Source organism: Leptonychotes weddellii, chromosome 5 (genome assembly GCF_054177405.1).
Source record: "Leptonychotes weddellii isolate Sample4059 chromosome 5, ASM5417740v2, whole genome shotgun sequence".
Lineage (NCBI taxonomy): Eukaryota > Metazoa > Chordata > Mammalia > Carnivora > Phocidae > Leptonychotes > Leptonychotes weddellii.
In genome coordinates, this window is record NC_138373.1 from 46490561 (window position 1) to 46513333 (window position 22773).

Genomic DNA, 22773 nt, shown 5'->3' on the forward strand with positions numbered 1-22773 from the left:
TCTTCTTTTCTTCAATCTCCTGTTGAGTTTGTAGGTGTTCAGAGTGGTTTGATCCCTATCCAGCTGAATTCCTGAGAGGAGACGAAATCCAGGTCTCCTACTCCTCCGCCATCTTGCTCCGCCCCCCTGTCTCACTTGATTCTTAAAGCAAGTATAATTACCCCTTTTACAGAGGAGAAAAATGAGGCTCAGAGAGCTCAGTCCTGGGTACCCGTCTCTTCTCTGTGTCCTCAGACATCTCCAGTCCCACAGTCTAGAGGCCATCTCATATGCCAATGACTCCCGGCTCTCTGCCTCCAGCCCTGGACTTCGTCTTGCCCAATACAATGGATATTTCTCTGTCCTCATGGTGCTTGACCTCTCAGAGGTTTCCATGGCACCACACTCTCCTCCTTGGTTTCCATGGCACCACACTTGGTTTCCATGGCACCACACTCTCCTCCTTTGCTTCCTACCTCTCTGCCTGGTCCTTTGCCGGCTCTTCTTTATCTGATTGTTGGCATTCCCAGTGCTCAGACATCTTTCTTTTATCCAACTGCGCTCTCTCAGTGGTTGATCATGTCTAGCATCTTGGCTTTGGGGACCATCTCCCTGTGGATGACTTGCTGATTTTAAATGCTAGTCCTGATCTTTGTCCTTGAACTTCAGACTTATACCCACAGCTGTTGCTTGATATCTTCATCCAAAAGGCACCTCAGATTCCACATATCCTACTCAAGGCTCTAGGTCTGAGCAATCCAATACGGTAGGGCCATGTGGCTGTTTACATTAATTAAAGTTAAATGCAAAAGACAATTCTTCAGGTGTGCTGGCATATTTCAAATGTACAATAACCTCCTGTGACTAGCAGCTACCATATTGGACATTGTAGGTAAAGAGCATTCTGTCATTGTAGGAAGTTCTGGTGGTCAGTGCTGTCCTAACCCTTCCAAACCTGTTCTTTCACCAGGTCCCACATTTCAAATAATGGCGCTACCACCTGGCTGTGTCTCAAGCCAAAAATCTAGGAGGCATTCTTGATTCTTCTCTTTCCTGCATGCCCATGTCAGCCTCATCAGTGAGTCTTGTCTACTGTGTCTCCAAAATGTACTCCACGTGTGTCCACTTCTCTCTAGTTCCAGTGTTCCCCAAGCTGAACCACCCTCCTCTCTCACCTGGATGTGGCTGCAGTAGCTCCTCAGTGATCTGCCTGTGGTCACTCTTGCCTCTAAAACCCATTCTCCACGTAGCAGCCCCCATGATCATGAAAAAATATAAGTTCACCTGTCCCTCAACTGAAAATCTTCTAATGATTTCTTACCAAAGGTAGAATAAACACATCCTGTTTGAACATTCGTTTGCATGGTGCCTTAGTCCATTTGGGCTGCCATTACAAAGGACCATAGACAGTGGCTTATAAACAGTAGAAATTGATGTCTCACAGTTTGTGGAGCCTGGAAGTCCCAGATCAGAGCACCAGCATAGTTGGGTGCCAGTGAGAGACTTCATGGCCCAGTGACCTCCCACAGACCCCACCCCCAAATACCATCACATTGGGGATTAGGTTTTCAACATATGAATCGAGGGGGGTGGGGCACAAACATTCAATCTGTCACACGTGGCGCCATATGATCTGGGCCTTCCTCTTTCTCAACCATTCTACCCATTGCCCACCAGACTCCAGTCACTGCTGACCTTTTTTTTGATCCCCAAATACTGTTAAGACCTCTGCTGTCCTCAGGATCTTGGGACTGGCTCACCCCTTTGCCCAGAAGTGCTTCCCCTCCATGGTCCCTCGGCTGGCTCTTTCCTGTCATCCAGGGGTGGGGTGGGTCCTGGAGCCTGCTCAAAAAGGGTTACACCACTCATCTCAGGCTTGTTTCGGTTCTCTGTACCACATTTTGGACGCTGAATGTTTTTCATTTCTTTATTTGTGGATTTCTTTCTTTCCCACTGGAATACAATAGTCGTAGATACTGGGGATTCAAGAGGAATAAGATATGCTTTGCCCTCTTGGAATGCAAAAACCTAAAAATGATTTCTAATTATCTTTATTGAAACATGAACAGGTGCTTTGAGTTAGAGGAGTTATTTTCTCTTGAAACCTTGAACATGCTAATAATTTCTCAATAAATCCTCTGGTCTTTTCCTCACGAGTAATGCAGAAGTAGAATTTCTTTATTAGGGTCTCAGCAAGCAAGTTTCCCATACACAATTAAAATGCCTTTAGTTGTTTCTTTTCCATGGTTTTGGCCATAACCACACTTGCCCTGGCCCACCTCGAGGGGCAGCCGGCTGGGAACTAAAGGGGCGTAGTTGGAAACCTGGAGAGAAGATGATTCCAAGGAATCCCTGAGGCCCCATGGAAAGCAATGGAAGTTGTTGCTTGGGTGGGTGGAAAATCAGTGCACACAGCAGAGCGGGCCAACAAGGGTCTGGAGGAATGGGTTTGCTCCTGTGAACACCTCTGAGGGTGGCAGGAAGGCTACAGGGCCGAGAATCTAAAAGCTGTGGGCCTCCAGGATGGCAATGACAGACCTTTGTTGGATGACAGCATGCACATCTCAGAAAGGGCCCTTGGCCCATGACGCCCCTCACCCCAAACCCACACCCACACACGGTCACTCCTTTAGCAGCATCCCTTTCCGAAGTGGGTCACCTTAGATCCCAGGCAGATTAGAATTTGCTGTCTTCCCCTGCAGCCCATCTGAGTCCACGGCTTGATTTGCAGATTCCTTTATGATGTGACTTCATCCTCACCAGGTGCATTTTCCAGATAAGTCAGCCTGCTGTACATACATTGTTCCTTCCTGCCTCCACCCTCTTCTCCCACCTGTCGTGTCCTTCCTCTTAACTCTGTTCTCTCAAGTCTGCCCTGCCTTCGGGAATCCTCTTTCACTGACTGTATTCCCCCAAAGATATTTAGTTCACCAGAGACTCCTTTCATGACAATCCAAATTACTGGGGTCTGCCTGTCCCCTGGGCTTTTCTTCACTTGACTAAATATCACTTGTCCTTTAAGACAGCTCAGACTCTCCTTTTCCTGCCCTGTCCCTAGGACCCTTCTAGGTGTCTTTCTGGGATTTTCCAAAGCACCTTCATCACCCCCCCACCCCCCAGCTTCAGAACCATCTACACTGTGCTTACTTGTCTGTGTATCTTAGTCCCCACCCCACCCCTGCCATGGTGGACGATGTGCCCCTTGGAAACAGGGACAACATATTTGGCTTGATACAAGATTATTTGATGATTTGATGATTAAACAAAGCATAGAATGCAAATACAGTGGAAGAAACTGTCCCATCCCCCCAATAAATCTTGAAAAACACAAGAAAAGAATGTAATTCAAAGATCCCCTGTATGATTATGGGGTATCCTTTATATTGCCCAGTCTATTACTTTGCTAGGGATGCTTTAACAAAAATGCTACTGACTGGGGGGCTTAACAACAGAAAGTCCAGGTTCAGGGGGTTGGCAGATTTGGTTTTTCCTGAGGTCCATCTCCTTGGCTTATAGGCGGCCATCTTCTCTCTGCGTTCCCATAGTGTTGTATCTATGTGCTCACATTCTGGTCTCTCTCTCTCTCTCTTTCTCTCTTATATGGACACCCATCATATTGGACACATCTGACCTTATTGAACCATAATTACCTCTTTAAAGACCCCACCTCCAATACGGTCACATTCTGAGATGTACGAGGGGTTAGGATCTCCACATCTGAAATCAGTGGGTGGAACACCAGTCAGTCTGTAACACCCAGACATCGAGAAGGCAAAATAGCCAGAATTGAAGTACAATGGAACACCAGGAGTTACACTGATCCGGTCCATGAGGTGGAGAGGCATGCGTTTGTGTTTTGGAATTTTCTGAACAGATTGAGCCAGGAAGATATTGTGAAACTGAATTCTAAGAAAAAAAGATATTTTTATTATTAAAGTAGGATTTGTCAAAGGAGGAAATATTGAGGATAGAGGTTGCATGGAATAAACCCCTAATCTTCCCAGAGTGGGTGAGAGAGTCCCCCCAGGAGCAGGGTGCATGGGTGCCAAAGCCAAGGGAAGCTATGAGGATTAAGAACACAGGCCCCGGAGCTGGGCGGCTGCCCTGTGTGGGAGGAGGGAAATCCCAGAGACCACAGAGTTGGGATCTCATTGAGGAAAGAACTGGGAAGACGGGCCCTTTCTTTCTCCAGGCTGGGTGAAAAAATACACACCTCTGCCATCTGGGCCTTGGGGGTCTCACAGGTGAAAATGCTTCGCTTGCAGCCTCTCTCAATCACATCCTGCATATTTCATCCTTCCTCTTAGGACTACATGTGAATGGGGGAGATGGTTCTGGAAAAACACATTTATAACTAGCGCTGCTCTGGGGCACATAAAGGCCACCTTGCTTCGTAGCCGTGTCCCCAGCTCTTTTCTGCCGTCGCTGTCTAGTTAGGTAACAGCGGTCTTTGTAAATTTCAAGGCATATTTGCTATAACACTGCTTTTTATTATCTCAGCATTACTGCTAGTATTTCTCAGACTGCTCTCTAAAATTAACAGCACAGCCTTATACCGTTTGGCCTTTGAGGGAGAGAAAAAAGTTTTCCTTGACCCTCGTCAGGTCCCTGGCTAGCTCTGAAGATGAAACGGACGAAGACAGATTAGTGGGAAGAAAACACACGTGTTAATGAAGTTTGGCAGTTACTTGGGATCCTTCCCCAGAGAACGAAGACCTGGGTGGAGTGATCAGAGCTGGAAGCTTCTATACCTTTTACACAAACAATAAATTTGTGAAGAATTGACAATGCAGAGGGGTTTGGGCCAGGGATGGTAAATGGTGAGGAGTCTAGGGAGCTAAAAGGTTAGTTGAATGAGGTTTGTTTGTACATTCCCTGGTGCAGTCTGTGAGCTGATAGAGTCTATCTCCAGTAAAAGGAGAACTTATTTCTTGCCTTTAGACAAAAGAGGGGGAATATTTTTCTTGCATTTACTGCATCTTAATTGCTTACAGCTCAAAGTAAATTTTATGTCAAGGAGGCATATTTTGGGGTGACATATTCTGGTTTCCTGCAGCATTCTTCATATTTTATTATACCTAACTTCTAGAGGAGCAGGTTTTTGGAGCCCATTTTTCAGCATTAGCACAAGTACTATCTTTTAATGAATGTGTAGATATTGTTATAAGATAAAAAAAAATTTTAAGTTATACTTAGCAGTGAATTTTAAAACAAGGGGATAACATCTATGGAAACTGCATGGAGAAGTTCAAGTGCATGTAAAGAATGGCTTGGTCTACCCAGTACTAACAGTGGGTGCGTGGTATGCTGACTCGGTTATGTCGCGGTATGCTGTGGTGGAATCAGAACTTACCGTGTACTTGATCCAGCAGCGTTGAAATTATGTTTCTTGACAATGATTCTTTAATTTGAGGAGAATTGCACTACTTAAGATTTTACAAATAAACTGAAATTTTGTTGAGATCTCATATTTGCATATTTAAAATTCACATACAGGGATAGCAGGACAATATAATAGACATGGAGGATCAGAGACTGAGCAAACCCAAGTTCAAAGCAAAAACAGGTTGTTCTAAATTAATGGAAAAGTTTAAATTAAGAAGAATAGAGAATTTTGAATGATGTCTGTCCTCTCCTCTTTAATTGCTAGTTTCTTTTTTTTAAGATTTAATTTAATTTATTTATTTAAGAGAGGAGGGGAGGGGCAGAGGGAGAGAGAATCTGAAGCAGACTCTGCTGAGCCTGGTGCGGTGCTCGATCCCATGACCATAAGATGACAACCTGAGCTGAAACCAAGAGTCAGATGCTTAACCCACTGAGCCTTCCAGGCACCCCAATAGCCAGTTTCTTTCTACATCTACAACCCCCCCAATGAACCTCTCTCCCGTAGCCACCATTAATTAATTTTATTTGTTGATCTGTCATGATGGTTCTACTCCTTTTTCCCCATCACCTGACCCCTGACCCTTCTAACTCTGTCCCAGTGCTTGGCCTGCTCTCATTGGGGTACTCCATTTCTAACGTGGAGCTGTAAACCATGCACTTGGGAAACGTGCTGTAAAAGGATATTGATTGAAGAAAGCAACCTGTCAGTCAGCTCAGCAGCCAACCACCCGACCTATTCATGATCTGCAGGCCTGAAAATGAGTCACACCCCTCACCACAATTCTAAACTTACATTCCCATCAGTGATTCTGGGATTCTGGTGGTTCACAGATGGTTTTCAAAATAAGTGGGTGTCTTAGCTCAGGCTGCCATAACAAAATACCAGAAACAGGGCAGCTTAAATGACAGACATCACAGTTCTGGAGTCTGGCATATCCAAAATCAAGGTGCCAACTGATTTGGCTCCTTTTAAGGACTCTTCCTGACTTATAGATGGCCTTCTCCTTACTGTGTACTCACATGGCAGAGAGAGAGAGAGAGGGAGGGAGAGGAGAGGAGAGAACTGGACTGGATTCTGGTTTCTCTTCTTATAAGGACACTAATCCCACCATGAGGGCCCCACTCTCCTGACCTCATCTAAACCTAAAAACCTGCCTATGACTCCATCTCCAAATGCCATCACACTGGGGCTTAGGGTTTCACATGAATATGGGAGGGGGCATAAACAGTTATTAGTACATAACAGTAGCCATCTGAAATGTATGCTTAAGGAGATTTTTGAAAAGTATACAGTGATTTGCAAATTTTAAGGCATTTTTATGAGTATCCTTACGGGTTTTTTTTTTTTATTGGCAAGTTTTTTGACTTCTCCCCTCTGCCTTGGTTTCTAAAGAAACCAAATACTTTCTGAGCCCTGTTCAGAAGAAAGCCCTGGTGCAATTTGAAATTTCAGAACTGAAATATCAAATGTGCGGAGCATGGAGACCGTGACAGAACGTACTACAGTTACAATTACACTTCAACTCTGATGCTTCAGTTCTTACTGCATAGCTGCCCTATCGGAGGACAAATATTTGCTTCAATAAGATCTATTAATACCTTATAGATCACATAGGAGAAGGGAGGACTTTGAGAGAATGGGAAGCAGGAGAGATCAGTTTTGAAGGAGGGAGAGAATCTGGTAAAGGTGGGTCATAGAGTACTCAGGGTGGGAGGTGGGGGCAGTCAGGGGATGAGCATTCCGCCTGAGCTCTTCCAGTAGGCTGCAGAACAGAGGATGTGAGCGGCAGGCAGATCAGTGGTAAGAAAGCGCGGGAGCCCTTGGAAGGGGTGCCATGATTGGAATGTGGGTGGACGGCGGAGGAGGAAGAGGGGCAGAATCCAAACAGACCTTTCCTCCTTCAGAGCTAATGCTGCCAGGATTGGCACCCACAGGGCACGGTAGGTGGCCCCTAGTGGGCACCCAGGGAGTCTTAAATGAATGCTTGAAGAGATGATCAACTGAAGTGAACACACACAGGTTCTGTAGTAGACCCTCAAAGTCTACAGAGTTCTTCCACTGGAACTCATGGCAAGAAGGATCTGAAAACATGAAGCCTGGTGAGAGCTTGATGTCCTGCTGCTGAGGGGGGGAGGTCTTGGGATCTGGGTTTACTTAAGGATGGACCATTTAGACAACCTGGTCATCAAAAGATAGTTTCGCCCTGATGTCTCCATTTCTTTTCACTCTCTGAATTGTTCATTGCTCCCGAACGTCTTTCCTTTCCTTATCTTGATTGCTCAGTTTGCTTTGGAAACAAGACATTATCCAAGCACAACATCGCTTAGAATGACTCTCGTTAATGGGAGACACTTGAACACCTAGGCCTTTTAAAGCCGCAACTGGTTTTCTTTATTGGTTTTTTAAAGGGAAGGTTTTGGTGGATCAGCTATTGCCTATTAATTGCCATGACTTGCCGCAAATGAATCAGAGCTGCGTGTGTGTGTATGTGTGTTACTGCTAGGGCATGTCTTTTACTATATCTATGAAAGCTGTAAAAGTTGTTTGGGAAACCGTTTTATGATTTTAGTAGTTCAAATAAATCATCTTCATTTTGTTTTTGGAAATTCTCTTTTTATACAGGAAAATGGTGTTAATATATCCCTTGAAGCTGATTTCCAAGATGGCGTAATTATTTGAAAGAAGCACTGTGTTTCTTGGAGGAGTATATATTCTGCGGGTTGGAAGGCTAGGCTGGGGGATTGTTCCAAGTTAGATTTGTGCAGCTCTGTTACTTTGCTAAACTCAAAGCAACAGCAAATATCGGAGCTGAATGGGGCTCTGGGGGCTGTCCACCTGGGCTTGTTTGACCTTTGCCAATCTAGACAATAAATACAATAAATAACAAACACAATAAACACAAAGAAAACGTATAGTGCAGCATGAATTTCAAAACAAATTAAAAGTAAATATCACCAAAAATCAGTGTTAAGGTAATGGAGTGTTGTTCCTCTTCCTTTTTTTGTAAATCACAATTGGCTTTCAGGTTCTGATGCCTCCGAGGGCATGCCCCTACCTTCTGTTGGATATGGTTGACTAGATTAACCCCTTTATTTTACAGATAAAAAGACTGAGGTCCGAGATTCAAGGAACGCCCATGCCCTCACCATATTAGGAGCAGAACTTGGTCAAGAACCCAAACATTCCTGTTGGCTATTCATTGCTTTGCCCACAATGCTGCCCCCCATTCTCCCTACCCTCCAGACCTTTAAGGATAATTCCTTATGTGAAGGAGGCATTCTATCCATCATCTCCCTGTATCTGATGGTGCCAATATTCTAGAAAGTTGTTCTGACCTTACATTGTCATAGCAGGTTGGAAGCAAAGGCCAGAAGAGACTTCTCAATCCTGGCTAGTCCATGAGCCCTGGTTTATTTGTATTGCCTTTATTCCATTCTGGATACTCATACCATCATGACATAGAAACGCTTCCTTGGTATAGCTTCTGGGGAATCCATGGGGCAAAACTTAAATCTGAAAAGGAATTTATTTGGAAATAAAGTTTGGTTCTTTTGTCATATTGAAATCTCTTATTGATGGCTTTCCCTGAACAATTTCAGGTCCCCTCAAATTTCTTATTTGTTCTTTTTTTAAAAAAAACAAAACAAAACAGTGTATCCGGCGGAGAGCTGTTTGATCGGATAGTGGAGAAAGGATTTTACACAGAGAAAGATGCCAGCACTCTGATCCGCCAAGTCTTGGATGCTGTCTACTATCTCCATAGAATGGGCATTGTCCACAGGGACCTCAAGGTAAGGCCGTCACTTAGCAACATCCTCCATGACCACTCTCCCACCCACAATGACCTGTCCAAGAGGATAGTCTCCAGAAAATGGATGAGGTTGCCTTGATGGCGATATGGGTGGAATGAATGGTGGACATTTGTGTACTGTTAGTTGTCAGGGCCTTTGGGACCCAAAGAAAGATGATGTAGATCAATGACACTGGCCATCATTTGGGAGATTTTATAACCACGATACAGCCAAAGGGCCCCAGGGAGGTAGGTTTTGTCTTGCTTCAAGCCGACCTGAAAGGTAATTTTGTTTAGGACCTATTGGCCATGAAAACCTTTCTCCCAGTGCAGTTCTTCACAGTCTTCCCCCAGTTCTGGCCCCATTTTGGTACACCACCCTGAGTAAAAGAAAGGGAGAGAGTACATAGAGGGCATGACAGAAGAAGACAAATAGAAGGTTACCCAGAAAAACAGGTTGAACGACCTACGATCACAGCCTTCCCCCGGTGTCCTGTAGGTTACAGTGTTATCTTTTCTTGATGAAGAGTTGGCATACTGACCCTTCACGCAATAGCACTGAAGGATCGGGGCCTTCATCGGGCACCCTGGCATTTCATCCCTCCCCGGTCAGTATAGATACCGAAGGGTAGGTATCAAACATACGCCATCAAGGGTAGATAGCGAACATATTGATTGGAGGAACAGCAAAAAAGCAATGAAGGCTGGACTGAGGCTTCATTCTACAGCGGCCACGGGTCCAGGCCCCAGAGCTCACTGCACCAGTAAAGACAGAAACTCCACTCCAGCCCACATACCTGCACTCACCTCATAAACACAGGGATTTTATTGCAATGAAGCCATGCTCTGCATGACTCTGTGAAATCTAAATCAGTTTAAAGAACAAACCAGAAGCCTTTTTTAAAACAGAATTTCAGTAACTGTCCATTATCTAGTACTGGGTGTGAATAAGTGGTATAGCTTTTCTTTTCGTAAGGTCTCACTGTGAAGTTCTCTCCTCTTCTTCTCTGTGGTATTTTCCAGCAACTAGGGGAGTGGCTCCCAAATGTTAGCCTACGTCAGAATTGTCTGGCCCCACTCCAGAGGTTCTGGTGCTGTGGGTCTGCAGTGGGGCCCAGGAACTCACATTTCTAAGGGGTTTACAGGTGATGCTGATGTTATCCTGGGAATATTCTTAGAGAACTGCCAGACAAGGGTATTTGGGAATGTTGATGGAGTCCTTACAGCTTTTGCCTTTTGCAGGCTTCTTGAGAGCTGAAATGGGCTGTGAGTCCAACTGGTTAATCTTCAGGACCTAGAGGCCCTTGAGAGGGCTAAGCCCACTTGGCCCCTCTATGCCAGGCGGTGGCGCCTGCTCGGCTCTCTCGTGCCCTCACCAAATGCTGATTCCCTGCTTCTAGAACACAGGAGGCAGCTCTCTGAACAAGTTAGCGTCGTGACCGACCGCAGAGGTGTCCCATGATGGGCATTCCTACGCAGAGAACATTCCTCGAGGGGCACTGTGTATTCCCCCTTCGGAAGGCAGATGGGCTGCACAGGAGAAACTGCTTTTTCTGCCCACACAGAGCTTTCAGGGAAGGATTTGAGGCTCCCAGCCCCGGCAGCTGTGAGACCACCAGGCTGATGATCACTGTGGAAAGAAGTGCCATGTTGGGACCTTTCGTCACTGCTTTTCAGAGAAACAGAGGAGTTTGAGCTACATGGCAGAAGTTGGGCTAGGGTTATTAAATTTTCATAAACATCTGAGAAAAATGAAAACAAAGTGTATGCTCCAGGGCCAAGAACATGATGAGGTTAGTTTAAGATTAGGGCACGATCTGGGATACCACCGCACCCTCACATGCGAATACACCTCCTCCCTCTTCCTCCAGAAAAGTAGTCTCGTGTCTTCTTGCCCCAGGAAGCTACTAGAGACAATCAGTTGTCCTTTTTTCAAAACAAGGGACTGAGGCAGGAAATGTCCACTGCTGCCCCCTCAGATCAGGATAGGGCTCAGCCCCTGCATGATGTTCTTTGTTGTGGGGGGCTGGCCCATGCATTGTAGGATGCTGAGCAACATCCCTGACCTCTACCCACTAGAACCCAGGACCACTCCTATAGCCGAGACAACCAAAGACGCTGCCAAATGTCCCCTGGGGTGCTAAATTGCTACCAGCTGGGAATCACTGAATTAGGAGAGTGATTGTGTATAACATTAACTTTATAGGAAGTGTTGATTCAGATCTTTTAAAAGCTTGTTATGTGAACTATTAAAAGGTTGGTATTGACTTTCCAACTCCAGCATTGACCACCTGTTGTCTTGCAAGGATGTCATAAAATAAAGGACATTATTTTTTTTTAGGTGAATCCTGGGCTTCTCGGGACCCCAGGCAGAATTGCCAGATCCCCCTTGGGCCCCCTGCCTGACCAAGCCCTCCTACTGCCAACTGGGGGCCTCCATCTGGATTACCCCTGAGCCTGTCTTCTCTCCCACTTTCCTGTTCCCCACTCCCCTCAAGAAAAAGCCCCGCCATCTTTACTAAGTCAGGAGATGCTTGTGGACAAGTACTGATCTAGGCTGTGAATGACCAGTTTCTTGAACCCTCCTTGGTAATTGTCCTGCAAAAGAGTGCTTTGCTGACCCAAATGTATCCCCTGGAAGAAGAATGTGTAAGGAGGGGTATTTGGCCCCATGGCAATCTCTTGCCTAGAGGCAGCCTTGTTGAGTAGCCTGAGGTCACTGGCTTCCCACTCCTTACTTAGCTGTTCAGCTGCAGAAGTACTGGGTCAGGAAGATTAAAAATCAGAAACTTAAAAAAAGTCCTCTCTGCCCTATGATCAGATCCGTACTGTTCATCATGAACCATGTGCACCTTTTGATGAGATTATTTCACCCCATTTTTAAAGCACTATTCTTATTTTGATTATTGATTGGCCCATTTTATTCTCTCTTCAAACTCCTTGAGAGCACCCTCAAGCATACATTTTGATTTTCTTCTAACCGCATGCTTCATCCACGGAATTAATGTCACTGTGAATGTTAAGTGCCATTCCTTCTCATGTTATGAGTTTGGATGAAGGATAGTATTTTTTCTTTTGGGTTCTGTTAAAAAAAAATTATTCTGACACTTTTTAAACTAAAGAAGACTTTATTTAAGGCTACTGCAAGAATATCACAATAGGGGAGAGAATTGGGTTCAACTCCAAGTTCATCAAGGACATGTGGGGATTTATAGCCTTTGAGCAGAATGAGGGTTGTAGATAGAAAATTGCTAAGAAGGGATACCAAGGATGGGGGGATTCTTGCTAAAGGCTGGCCAAGAACCTATTAGACATTGGTAGACTCTCTCCCTTGACCAAACTTGAGTTCAGCCCCTCCTGAGTCTTCTTTCTGACCAGGCTCCATCCTTGGGCTCTGTGCTTAGTCCATTGGCTCTGCCCATGTAGTCCAGGCTGAGCAAGAATCCCACTGAGTCACTTTGGTGAACATCCCCCACCCTTGAGATCTGATCAGATTCCTTATCCTCCACCCTCCATATCTGCCCACCCTGGCCTGCCTTTCAACAAGGATCCTCTGAAACTGATGTAGCCACACACCCCCCACCCTTGATATCCCCTCTTAGTAACTTTCCATCCACTGACGCTCCCCCTGCTCCTGGGTATAAATTTCCATTCGTCCTTGTTGTATTAGGACTTGAGTCTACTCTTCCTCTCTGACTGTAGAACCCCATGGCAGTGGTCCCCCTGAATAAAGTTTTCCTTACTGTCTTTACCAAGTGTCTGAATACATTTTTTTAAATAACATGCAAGGTGGGAGGTGAAGAACTTGGCCAGATATCAAGGGTGAGGGAATTCTTCCTACGCTGACTCAGCAGGATTCTTGCTAAGACTAGACTATGCAGGCCCGGCAGACAGGAAGGACACAGAAGGCCAAGGTCGAGGCCTAATCAAGAAGAGGGCTGACTACAGTTTGGTCAAGGAGGGGGTCTTAGGCAGTTCTCAGAATTTCCTCACAGCAGTGGTTGCACATCAGAATCCCCCCGTGGATTCTAACATCCAGAGGCCCGGGCCCGTCTCAAATCCACTGAAGAAGACATGCAGACATTTGGTGTTGTCACAGGTGATTCTGCTGGGCAGCCAGGACTAGAACCACTTCTCGAAATGGGCCGAGTCACTCTATGAGAGAATGGTTCCTCAAATTCAACGCTCAGGAACCAAAGATTCACCGCAAACCACTGACAGACGCTCTTGCTTCACTCTTGGGGATGAGAGAAGAGCCAGACCTGAAACAGTGAGGGGAAGTGGCTTCCCCAGTTCTGAGTCTTCCTATTGTGTTTCCCTTAAGGTTTAATGTAAAGGAGAGAAGTGATTTGCTTATTCGCTGGGTCAATCTTCAGAATTTTCCTAGTGGGTGAAGAGGAGAGGTGTCAGTCCTCAACATTATCTCCCTCAGGGACAACGCCATTAATTGAGGCAGCCCTTCTGTGTTCAAGCTCCGTCCGAGCAGGACTGGCCCGGCCCCGGAGGCTGGAACATCTCCCTCAGTCTCCCTGAGCTCCACTCTCTCTCTCTTTTTTGTTAAGAATGATACCCAGTTTTTCATAAAACACTATGCAATGAAGCTTTATTCGCTTCATTGTCTCCCTGCTACACTTCTGCTTTGCCTCCCCTCGGCCCCTCCTAAGGAGCTGCCATGGAGGTGTCCCTGAGGTGCAGAACGGTAGTGGGGACGGGAACTGTGATCACACCTCTGCCACATGTCGAGCTGAGTTCTGTCATGTATTCTTCCGGGAAGCAAACGAAGAACCACCACAACCCATGTTTTCCAGAAAGGCAAACAGAAGCTCAGGGTACTTAAGGACACGTGGCTATGAAGTGCTGGGTCTTCCGTGATGACATCCCTCTATTTCCCAGGAAGCAGAGTCGGGGGAGGGGGTGTCCACTGGCTCAGGAGAGGCGAAAGCGGGACGCATCTGTCAGAATGACAAGACATGGGACGTTACCAAAGGCGGGAAGAGAGACCCTTAGACTAGAGAGAGGTTGCTAACAAGGGTCAGAAAAAGGGAACAGAAGAGCCCCTGCAGAAGTCATGTCATTTCTGGGGATCCCCCCTCTCTCAGCCCAAGAAATAAACTGACAAGTCTGAGAGGTATGCAAGGCTGCCCCAATATAAGGTTCACTTTTGTGAAGAAGACAAAGTACTGATAAGGGAAAGGGAATCACATTTCCTGAAAACCTCTAAGTGTCCAATACTGTGCAGGGTCCTCCACATCGCTCTTACTAAACACTGCTTTTCTTAATGCATTTACTATGTCCGAAGGTCAAGCATGTTCTTAAACTGTGATTAGATTGTGTGGCTTGATCAGAAATGATGAATACTTACAATTTGCATCGATGTGGATGGAACTGGAGGGTATTATGCTAAAAAGTGAAATAAGTCAATCAGAGAAAGGCAATTATCATATGGTTTCACTTATATGTGGAATATAAGAAGCAGTGCAGAGGATCATAGGGGAAGGGAGGGAAAACTGAATGGAAAGAAATCAGAGAGGGAGAAGAACCATGAGAGACTCTTAACTATGGGAAACAAACTGAGGGTTGCTGAGGGGGAGATGGTTGGGGGATGGGGTAATTGGGTAATGGGCATTAAGGAGGGCACGTGATGTGATGAGCACTGGGTTTTATATGCAACAGATGAATTATTGAACACTACATCTGAAACTAATGATATACTATATGTTGGCTAATTGAATTTAAATTAAAAAAAAAACAAGATTTCGTGGCTTGGTGAGTCTCCCACAATGAAGCCAGCTTTAAACACACTTTGTCCATTTTTTTTCTTATTTTCCTTCCAGCCTGAAAATCTGTTGTACTACAGTCAAGATGAGGAATCCAAAATAATGATCAGTGACTTTGGATTGTCAAAAATGGAGGGCAAAGGAGATGTGATGTCCACAGCCTGTGGGACCCCGGGCTATGTTGGTAAGCGCAGTGTGTGTGTTCGGGTCCAGTTTGTCTGTCTTAAAGCACCTGAGCCTGGCGCAGGATCACAACTGTCTTCGTTCCCCTCGAGGGGAGAATAAAAAGGCTGAGAGACATTGGAATGAGTTAGAAGAGAAGCAGTTTCCCCTGAAACCTTTTAATAGTTGGGGAGAAATCCCGTCTAATTTGAGTGTGGGCCTGAGTGGAGGCCTGGAGTTGATTTGGATGAATGCCTGGGTTCTGATGCCAGAAATATGGCATACATGTCCGTGTTTTCAAATGATTTACAGTGAGGTGCTAAGATATGATGAGGTGCAGACACAAGTAGAACATGTAAAATGTTGAGATAGCAGCGACCAGAAAGAGAATATCGATAGGAGGAACCTACTTCATACCTTGACGAAGTCACTCTTAAAGTCCCTATCGGTACTGGCGAAGCCAAGAACTAAAGTTTTTCCTAAAATCAGAACCCCACATTCTTTGTACCAAACATTGAGAATGCAGAAAAGGCTGTGGCAGAGCTGAACGCGTGCATGCTGAGAAGCGCCTTCTGTCTTCTGGGGACCTGGAGAAAGGCCATGGGCATTCTTGGTGGTTTTCGAGACTTTGATATACACAAATGTATTCACTCATGTAGCAAATGTATACTAAGGTGCCCACTATGTACCAGCAGCTGTTCTAGGCATGAGGGTGAAGGCCGTGCATGAGACACACGGGGTGCCTGCCCTCATGGAGCTCACATTTTAGTTGGGAGTGACAGACACCAGACAAAGATGCGAAGAATGGGGTTGTTTCAGGCCACGGTAAGTGGAAAATGAAGAAAATAAAAGGGGAAGAAAATGAAGAAGATAAAATGGGGCTTGCAATAGAGTGGCAAGGCGCTGGGGGGATTAGGACGGCTAAGGGCAACAGGAATGAGACTGGGGTATTCGCCTGCATGTGGAGAAGCATCCGGCCTTGGGGCTGTGAGGGGACAGAGTGTCCCAGGTGGAGGCATCAGCTTGGTGTCAAAGCCCTAAGTGGGAAAAGTCTGGGGAGAGGATACAAGCTGGGAATGTCTGAGAGCAGGGGGAAAGGGAGTTGGAAAAGACTTTGGAAAACGGAGACCAAGGCTGAATTCTCATCATACACAACAGGATGGCTTTTCCTCATGAGAATAGGCAGCCCGCCTGAAAGAGAGGAGGGAATGTTCTATGAATGGCATCATTCCTGTTTGGTTTGAGGGACAATCATATGGCCTTCTCAGGCCAGGCTGAGGTCAGCAGGCCTCAAACCTCATGAGCCTGGGGCCCAGTGCATTGTGGGAAACTCCAAATGACCTCCGGGGCCCTTCTCGGCCCTTCGAGTGCTGGCATAACGTGGGTGTTAGATCACAACCCTCTCATATTTAAAGGTGCCCGAAGGACAGGAGAGAAGAGCTGGCCAAGGGGAACGGAGAATAACGTGAAGGGAAGCAACAGACTCAGGAGGAGATAAAGGCGGTGTGAGCGTCACGGGCAGGGACCGTGTCCCTGGTTGGTGTGTGCGCTGGACAGAGACGGGGAGGTGGTTCTGCTCACAGAGAAGCCAGCACAACCTTGGCCTGGATGAGATGCATGGTGCCCTGCGCGTTCTCGGTTCTGGGCTGGTGAAGTGATGCAGCAGGACCCGGCTGGACCCCAACGGGGGGTACTTAGAATCGCTGCACGTGGGAGCTGCACACATGTGCCCTGGGGGCGGGGGGGGGTGGGAGCAGGAGTGCGTGCGGTGTGTATGTGGGATTTCTCCAGTTCAGTCCAAGCCTCCAGGCAAGCGGCAAATAAAAATGAATGAGATGTGCTTCTCCTCCTTTCTCTTCAAAGACACAGAGGAGAAAAGCCTGTTTCAGCAGGTGAATCAGGAAATGCGAAGGCCCGTGAGGTCATGGTGTCTGGTCTTCTTGTCAGGATGGCTTTGCTGTCTGCAGCGCAGTCCACGGCACTGGCCCCCGCCGGGCCAAGGAGCTGCTGGGACTCGCCAGCTTCCCCCTGCAAGAAGTTGACTCTCAGGCTGCAGGGCAGATGTTCTGACACAAGTGTCCGTACTAACATATGCATCACACTGTTCTCCTATTGGGCTCTGACACTGGAAAGCTCTAGCACTTTCCAAATGGGTTTTTGCTTCTTTGTGCCTTGGCAGAACCCAGGAACGGCACTTTCTCTGGGTTTCTAAGCGGCTGTCATCCCTGTAGTCTGGTTCTGTTTAGATGTCAGATGCTGATGAGTCTGGGAACTGGGAACAATGTGTAGACGTGGCCCTTAATGTTGCTACCCTAAAGGGTGGCAAGTGGAGCTGTCAAGTAATCCCATTGTCAGATATGGAATTTTCTTTGAGTGAGGAGGGAGAGAGGAGCTCTGTGGGAATGTAGCTGTTCCGATCATTCATATTTGTTGAGCACTGAGATGCCTGGGGAGTCCTCTTAGAGCAAGGAAGGGGCTACATTGGGCAGCTCATACCTTGTAGACCTATACCTTGGGCAGTGAGCAGCAGAGTTTGGGCTGTTTCCTCCCCACCCCCCAACCCCCACCCAGGCTGCATGGCAAACTCCTGTTCATCCATCAAAACCCACCTTACATGTTGCCCCCTTTGGGCTGCTTTCCCAACACCCATTCTCTCTTTTGTCATCCTAGTTCTTTTCCTGACCTTTCCTGACCACTTTTTCACCATGGCTCTGACTACATTGTGTCAGGGTCCATAAGTATCAGTGTCTCTTTCCCACTGCACTGCAGGTTTTTCTACAGGGGGGATTATCTTATTCATCTCTGCACAGATGTTTGTTAAATTAGTAAAAACCCAAGGTTCATGATGAAAATTAGCATTTTTCTCTCTCTTCTCTTCTTCCAGTCATTCAGCATGCATTTATTAAATTCCTGTTATGTGCCATGCTCAGTGGTTTGGTGTTAGGAATATGAATATGTAGGGACAGCGTTTCTGACTTCAAAATTTTCACAGTATTGTGAAAGACAGAGGGTAAACAGGCAGGTTGAATAATGTCTGGTAAGTGCTACATTATTTATCACTTAAGGATTATTTATTTAGTGCCTACCTGCTATTCTAGGTACTGGGGATGCATCAGTAGAAAGGAAAAGAAAAACAGATAAAAGTCGCTGCCCTCAATCAAGGTGCTTACATTTGAGTGAGAGGGAGACAGACTGTATGCAAACAGCTAAGTCTATTACTTAATATCTTAGATTGATAAGTACTATGGAGAAAAATAAAGCAGGAAAGAGAATAGGGTGTGTGTGTGTGTGTGTGTGTGTGTGTGTGTGTGTGTAGGGGGTTACAATTTTAAATAAAGTCATCAAGGCAGCCTACACTAAGAGGTCAAGATTTGATAGAAGTGAAGTCGCTGGCCATATTGAGGAAGAGCATTCCAAGGATGGTGCAAAGGCCCCGAGGCAGGGGTATGTGGGGGAGGGGGGCAAAAGGAGCAGGGTGAGCAAAGAGGAGAGCAGTAGAAGGTAAAGTCAGAGAAGGAACAGGCAGAACATGTGCAGACCAGGACTTAGAAGTCATTATCAAGAGTATGGCTTTTACTCAGGGTTGGGGGAGGCATGGGAGGGTTCTGAGGCAAGGCATGGCATGATCTGACTCTTACCAGGATACTTCTAGGAGACAGGTGGGGATTAGGAGAGATGCCAGTGTGCAGGGCCAGGGTGGAAGGAGGGAGACCAGTTAGAAGGCTCTGGAATTATCCAAGTGAGAAATGGTGGGGTCTGAGCTAGGTTGGCAGAGGGGACGTAGTGAGAAGTTGTCAGATTCCAGATAAAATTTGAAGGTAATGTCATGGAGATCTTCTGAAAAACTAAAAGTAGGGTTTTAGAGACAGAGAAATCAATGATAATTCTAAGGTCTTTTTGGCCTGAGCCCCTGGAAGGGTGCAGTTTCCCTTACTTGAGAAGTAAAAGTCTGTGGAAAGAGCAGGTTGCAGAAATATTACCAGGGGCTCAGATTTTGATTTGTTCAAGTTTGCAAGGTCGAGAAGGCAGTTGGAACACAAGTCTGGAGTTCTGGGGAGAGATCTGGTCTGCAACAAGATACAATCGATTCTCATTATGCACAGTAATGATGTTCTGTAACATCACCTTGACCCTGAACTAGTAAATACTGACCCACTGTTCCCAGGGGAGATCAGGGTCAGATTCCTCATGAGCCTCTGGTCCTCTCATTTTCATCTACTGATTGATGCCTGACATTGTTTTACGTGTATTTCTGTTCAGTGACACCTTATTTAATATATAGTCTCGATTCATGAATGTTGAGCTCATGGTCAACAGCCCCATAACTTATGCCTAAAGGAAGCTTCTCTAGCTACATATTTTCTCTATAAGCACATCTCCACTTTCTTGTGCCGGGAACACTAGACGGCACTTCATTACTGCGCTTGGGGGCCGTTTTAAACCATGAATCTACAAAATGTGCAGAAATGTGAAAAACCTGACGCTAACTAGACCATGAAAATGATACTTGTTTATAACATGAGAGTCTAAACAGGAGGGTAGAGTGTCGCCTTGTTTGAGGTCAAACAAGGGAAAGTGCGCCTTAGAAACTCAGCCAGAGCCTCTCTGCTCACGTCCATAAGTGACTGCAAAGGCATGGCAAGCATTGATTTGGCGACTACAAATTTTAGCAAGGAGGCAAATTTACACAAGTACGGAACCCGTGTGTCATGAGGGTGGACTGTATTTGAGGGCTGACAGCTTCCAGATGTATTTTGAAGCCGTGCACCTGGATGAAATGGCCAAGGGTGGCAGGGGGGCGGGAGCAGGGAATGATGGAGGAGAAGAGAGGTCCCACAGCTGAGCCCTGGAGACCTTGGGACTGTGAGGGGGCAGCGTGTGAAGCGGGAAGAGAACCAGGGCACTGTGGTATCTTGGGAAGTGCTTCGGGTTGGAGAAAGTTCTTGTGTCAGTTGTTGCTATTAAATCAAGTAAGATGAAGACTGGGTGTTGACCTTTGACTTTGGGGGCCTTGACTTACGGATCATTTGAACGATTAATTGATTAAGCCAGTGGGAGCCTGACAGCCAGTGGGCACAAAGTGAAGCGGGTCTTTGTAAAGAGGACCCCAGCATGCTGTCAATCCTGGGGCTGGACGCCGCCACTCCCACCTGCCCCCCACCACTGGCTTATCTCTGCAAGGTCTTGGAATTTGGGATCTTGGACAAAGAAGCCACAGGCCCACCTCTACTGGTCAGTTTCGATTTGTACACAGGAGAGCCCAGCCCCGTCGCCCCGTCGGCACTCCCGATTCTGGGGTCCGTGCTGTCCAGGAGCCCAAGCCAGACGCAGAGGGCTGCTCTCTGCTTTCAGCTCTAGTTCAGACTCCTTCTAGATAGAAGTATCGGCTTCAATTTGTGAAGGCTGTTGTTTTGTTGTTGTTGTTCTTACTGCTATTGCCTAAATGGCTATTCAGCTGAATAGTGAATTTTGGCAATATCAAGATTACTTCAGTTTAAATGAGCTCTCTAATAATGATGAAATAATGAAAAAAAAAGGGCTGTTTATCCCAAGTATCCCAGTGCACATGGTGCCTGAGAAGGCAAAGGGATCTGAATACCTTGAACTTCACCCTTTACCCTTAACAGCTGTCCAGATATTATGTGTCCTTTATGAGGAGCCGGGGTGCTTGCAGAGCATCAGCTCATTGATGGCAGGAGAGTGTGGGCGTCTGTCCATCACTGTGTATGGGGTTCCCACTGCTGGCAGCTCCTAGAGCTCGCTCTAACACCTAGGGCCCCTCCAGTGGAGTCTGGCTGGTGGGTGATACAGACCCATATAAGGCAGCGTGTTTGCTGTATTTCAGAAGCAACATTACAAATACAGGTGAGAGAGGGATCAGCAAGGACTGGAATGACCAGGGAAAAACTCGTGGGAGAGGCGTGATTTGAAGAAAGAGTAGAATTCTGGGCCAAGATGGGGAGAGTATAAGCAGGAGAACAAAGGCCCAGAGTCCCAAACTACTTTTTGTCGGGTGTGGAAGAAATGAACAGACTCATTTGGCTCGGAGAGGGGGCTCGCATAAACAAGTACTTGGGGATAATTTAGAAGAAAGGATGGGGCTCTCTGGTGGCAATCAGCTTCTCAGGGTAACACGGTGGCAGTCAGGACGGTATTGACCTAGATTTGGAATCCATGTAATTGAGCCAGGTGTAACACTCCCCTTGGTGTCAGAGCTAAGAAAGTTAGTAAGTTACTTACGTTGCTTGCTCTGCTACGTTAATTAAAATATCCAAATGGTCTCTCTTGAATCACTAAATAGAAGCAGGCAGTCACAGAAAGCACCCATTCTAGTCATGTCATTGATAAACTAAAGATGACACATCAACTCCTCTTGGTAGAGGAAAGCCTGTTGTTCTATTTCTTGATGTTGCTGTTTGTGCACTAATGTGATTTCTCCAATTCTGTGGGTCTCGTTCTCCTGATTTCAGAAAGAAAATTAAGCAGTTTAGAAGACCTTCAAACCATGGTCTATAGATTAAATGACAGAGTGCCTTGCCAGAGGAAGGCAAGCATGTGTTCTCTTGCTAGCAGGGTGACTCAGGAATCCCAAACTTCTCTTTAGAAGGGGTAGGAAGGCAGGGTGGCAGAGACTCGAATTGCTTCGTGATGTTTCTGAGCTAAATAAGACTTTCCTTTTTCATCGAGCCCTACTGACTGATGATCCACCACAGTGCACAGTCCTTCGTCTGGAGTCCACACCAGCAACCACACTGTTTCATTGTGGGATGTTGCTCAAAAATAGGAAGGCGCGCTTACACCTGGTCCTGTGTTTATCAGCACAACCACACCATGGTTCTTCACGTGGTGGCTGATTGTCATGTTACTAAAGCTTCGGGAAAAGGAGTCCTTCTGGTTTCCTTCCATAACTTACTTGTAGTGCTGCCCACACAACTCTTTGGTCTAGCTTGGGCTAAAAGAGTTGAAACAAGTTTCATCGTGTCTCTTGTAAATGGAAATGAAGAAAGGTTGGTCAACATTCTTGGCATATTTTTTTGACAGTTAGAGGAATGCCCTTAATTCATGAGACCGTGGCATTCTTCGAGCTTGATTTGGGACTTGTGGCTCTGATGAGATCTTGGAAAGTAGTCTTTGCAGCCAGCGTGGTGTTGGGATGAGGACCTCTGTTCTCCAAGCCACCCAGCCCCTAGCTGTTACCAGTCACAGCACTAGGACAAGTAGCCTGCATATCTCCGCCATTGGTTAGACAGGTGGGAGGCCTGAGCCCTTCATTAAACTCTTGGGTTCTCAGTTTCTTGGAGGGATTAACTGAGCTCTCTGATTTTTTTCTGGTTCTGCCATATCATATATTTCTAGAGACACGTGACTCCTTTAAATCTATAAATATCCATGTGTCGAGAATACTGACACCATTTTTTCCCATCTTCCCTCAGACCAGAGAAGAAAAAAAGAGAGTAAGTTACCATCACCCATTTTTGTCCTCGTCGGCAACCTGTCACGGTGATTCCTCTCATCTTTCCCCATGGGCCCTCTGGCCCTAGCGCTTCGTCCTTACTCTTCTGTGTGGCCATTTGTCCCACAGAGCTTGATTTTTTTATTTACTCCCTTAAACATCCCATTTTAGTATATGGCTATGAGCACCACATCATTCTCATCCTCTTAGACCGTTGGTGTTGAAA

At 46.2% G+C, this 22773-nt stretch overlaps 1 protein-coding gene across 2 annotated transcripts in view; it reads left to right on the forward strand.

Annotated features, from left to right (window-relative positions):
* Positions 1-22773, forward strand: part of CAMK1D (calcium/calmodulin dependent protein kinase ID) — a 394045-nt gene that overhangs the window by 324660 nt on the left and 46612 nt on the right. For both annotated transcript variants that reach the window (XM_081820587.1, XM_081820588.1), the window contains exons 4-5: positions 9018-9156; positions 14990-15116. In XM_081820587.1, coding sequence (XP_081676713.1) covers positions 9018-9156; positions 14990-15116 — 266 coding nt within the window. The remainder of the gene's footprint in view (positions 1-9017; positions 9157-14989; positions 15117-22773) is intronic.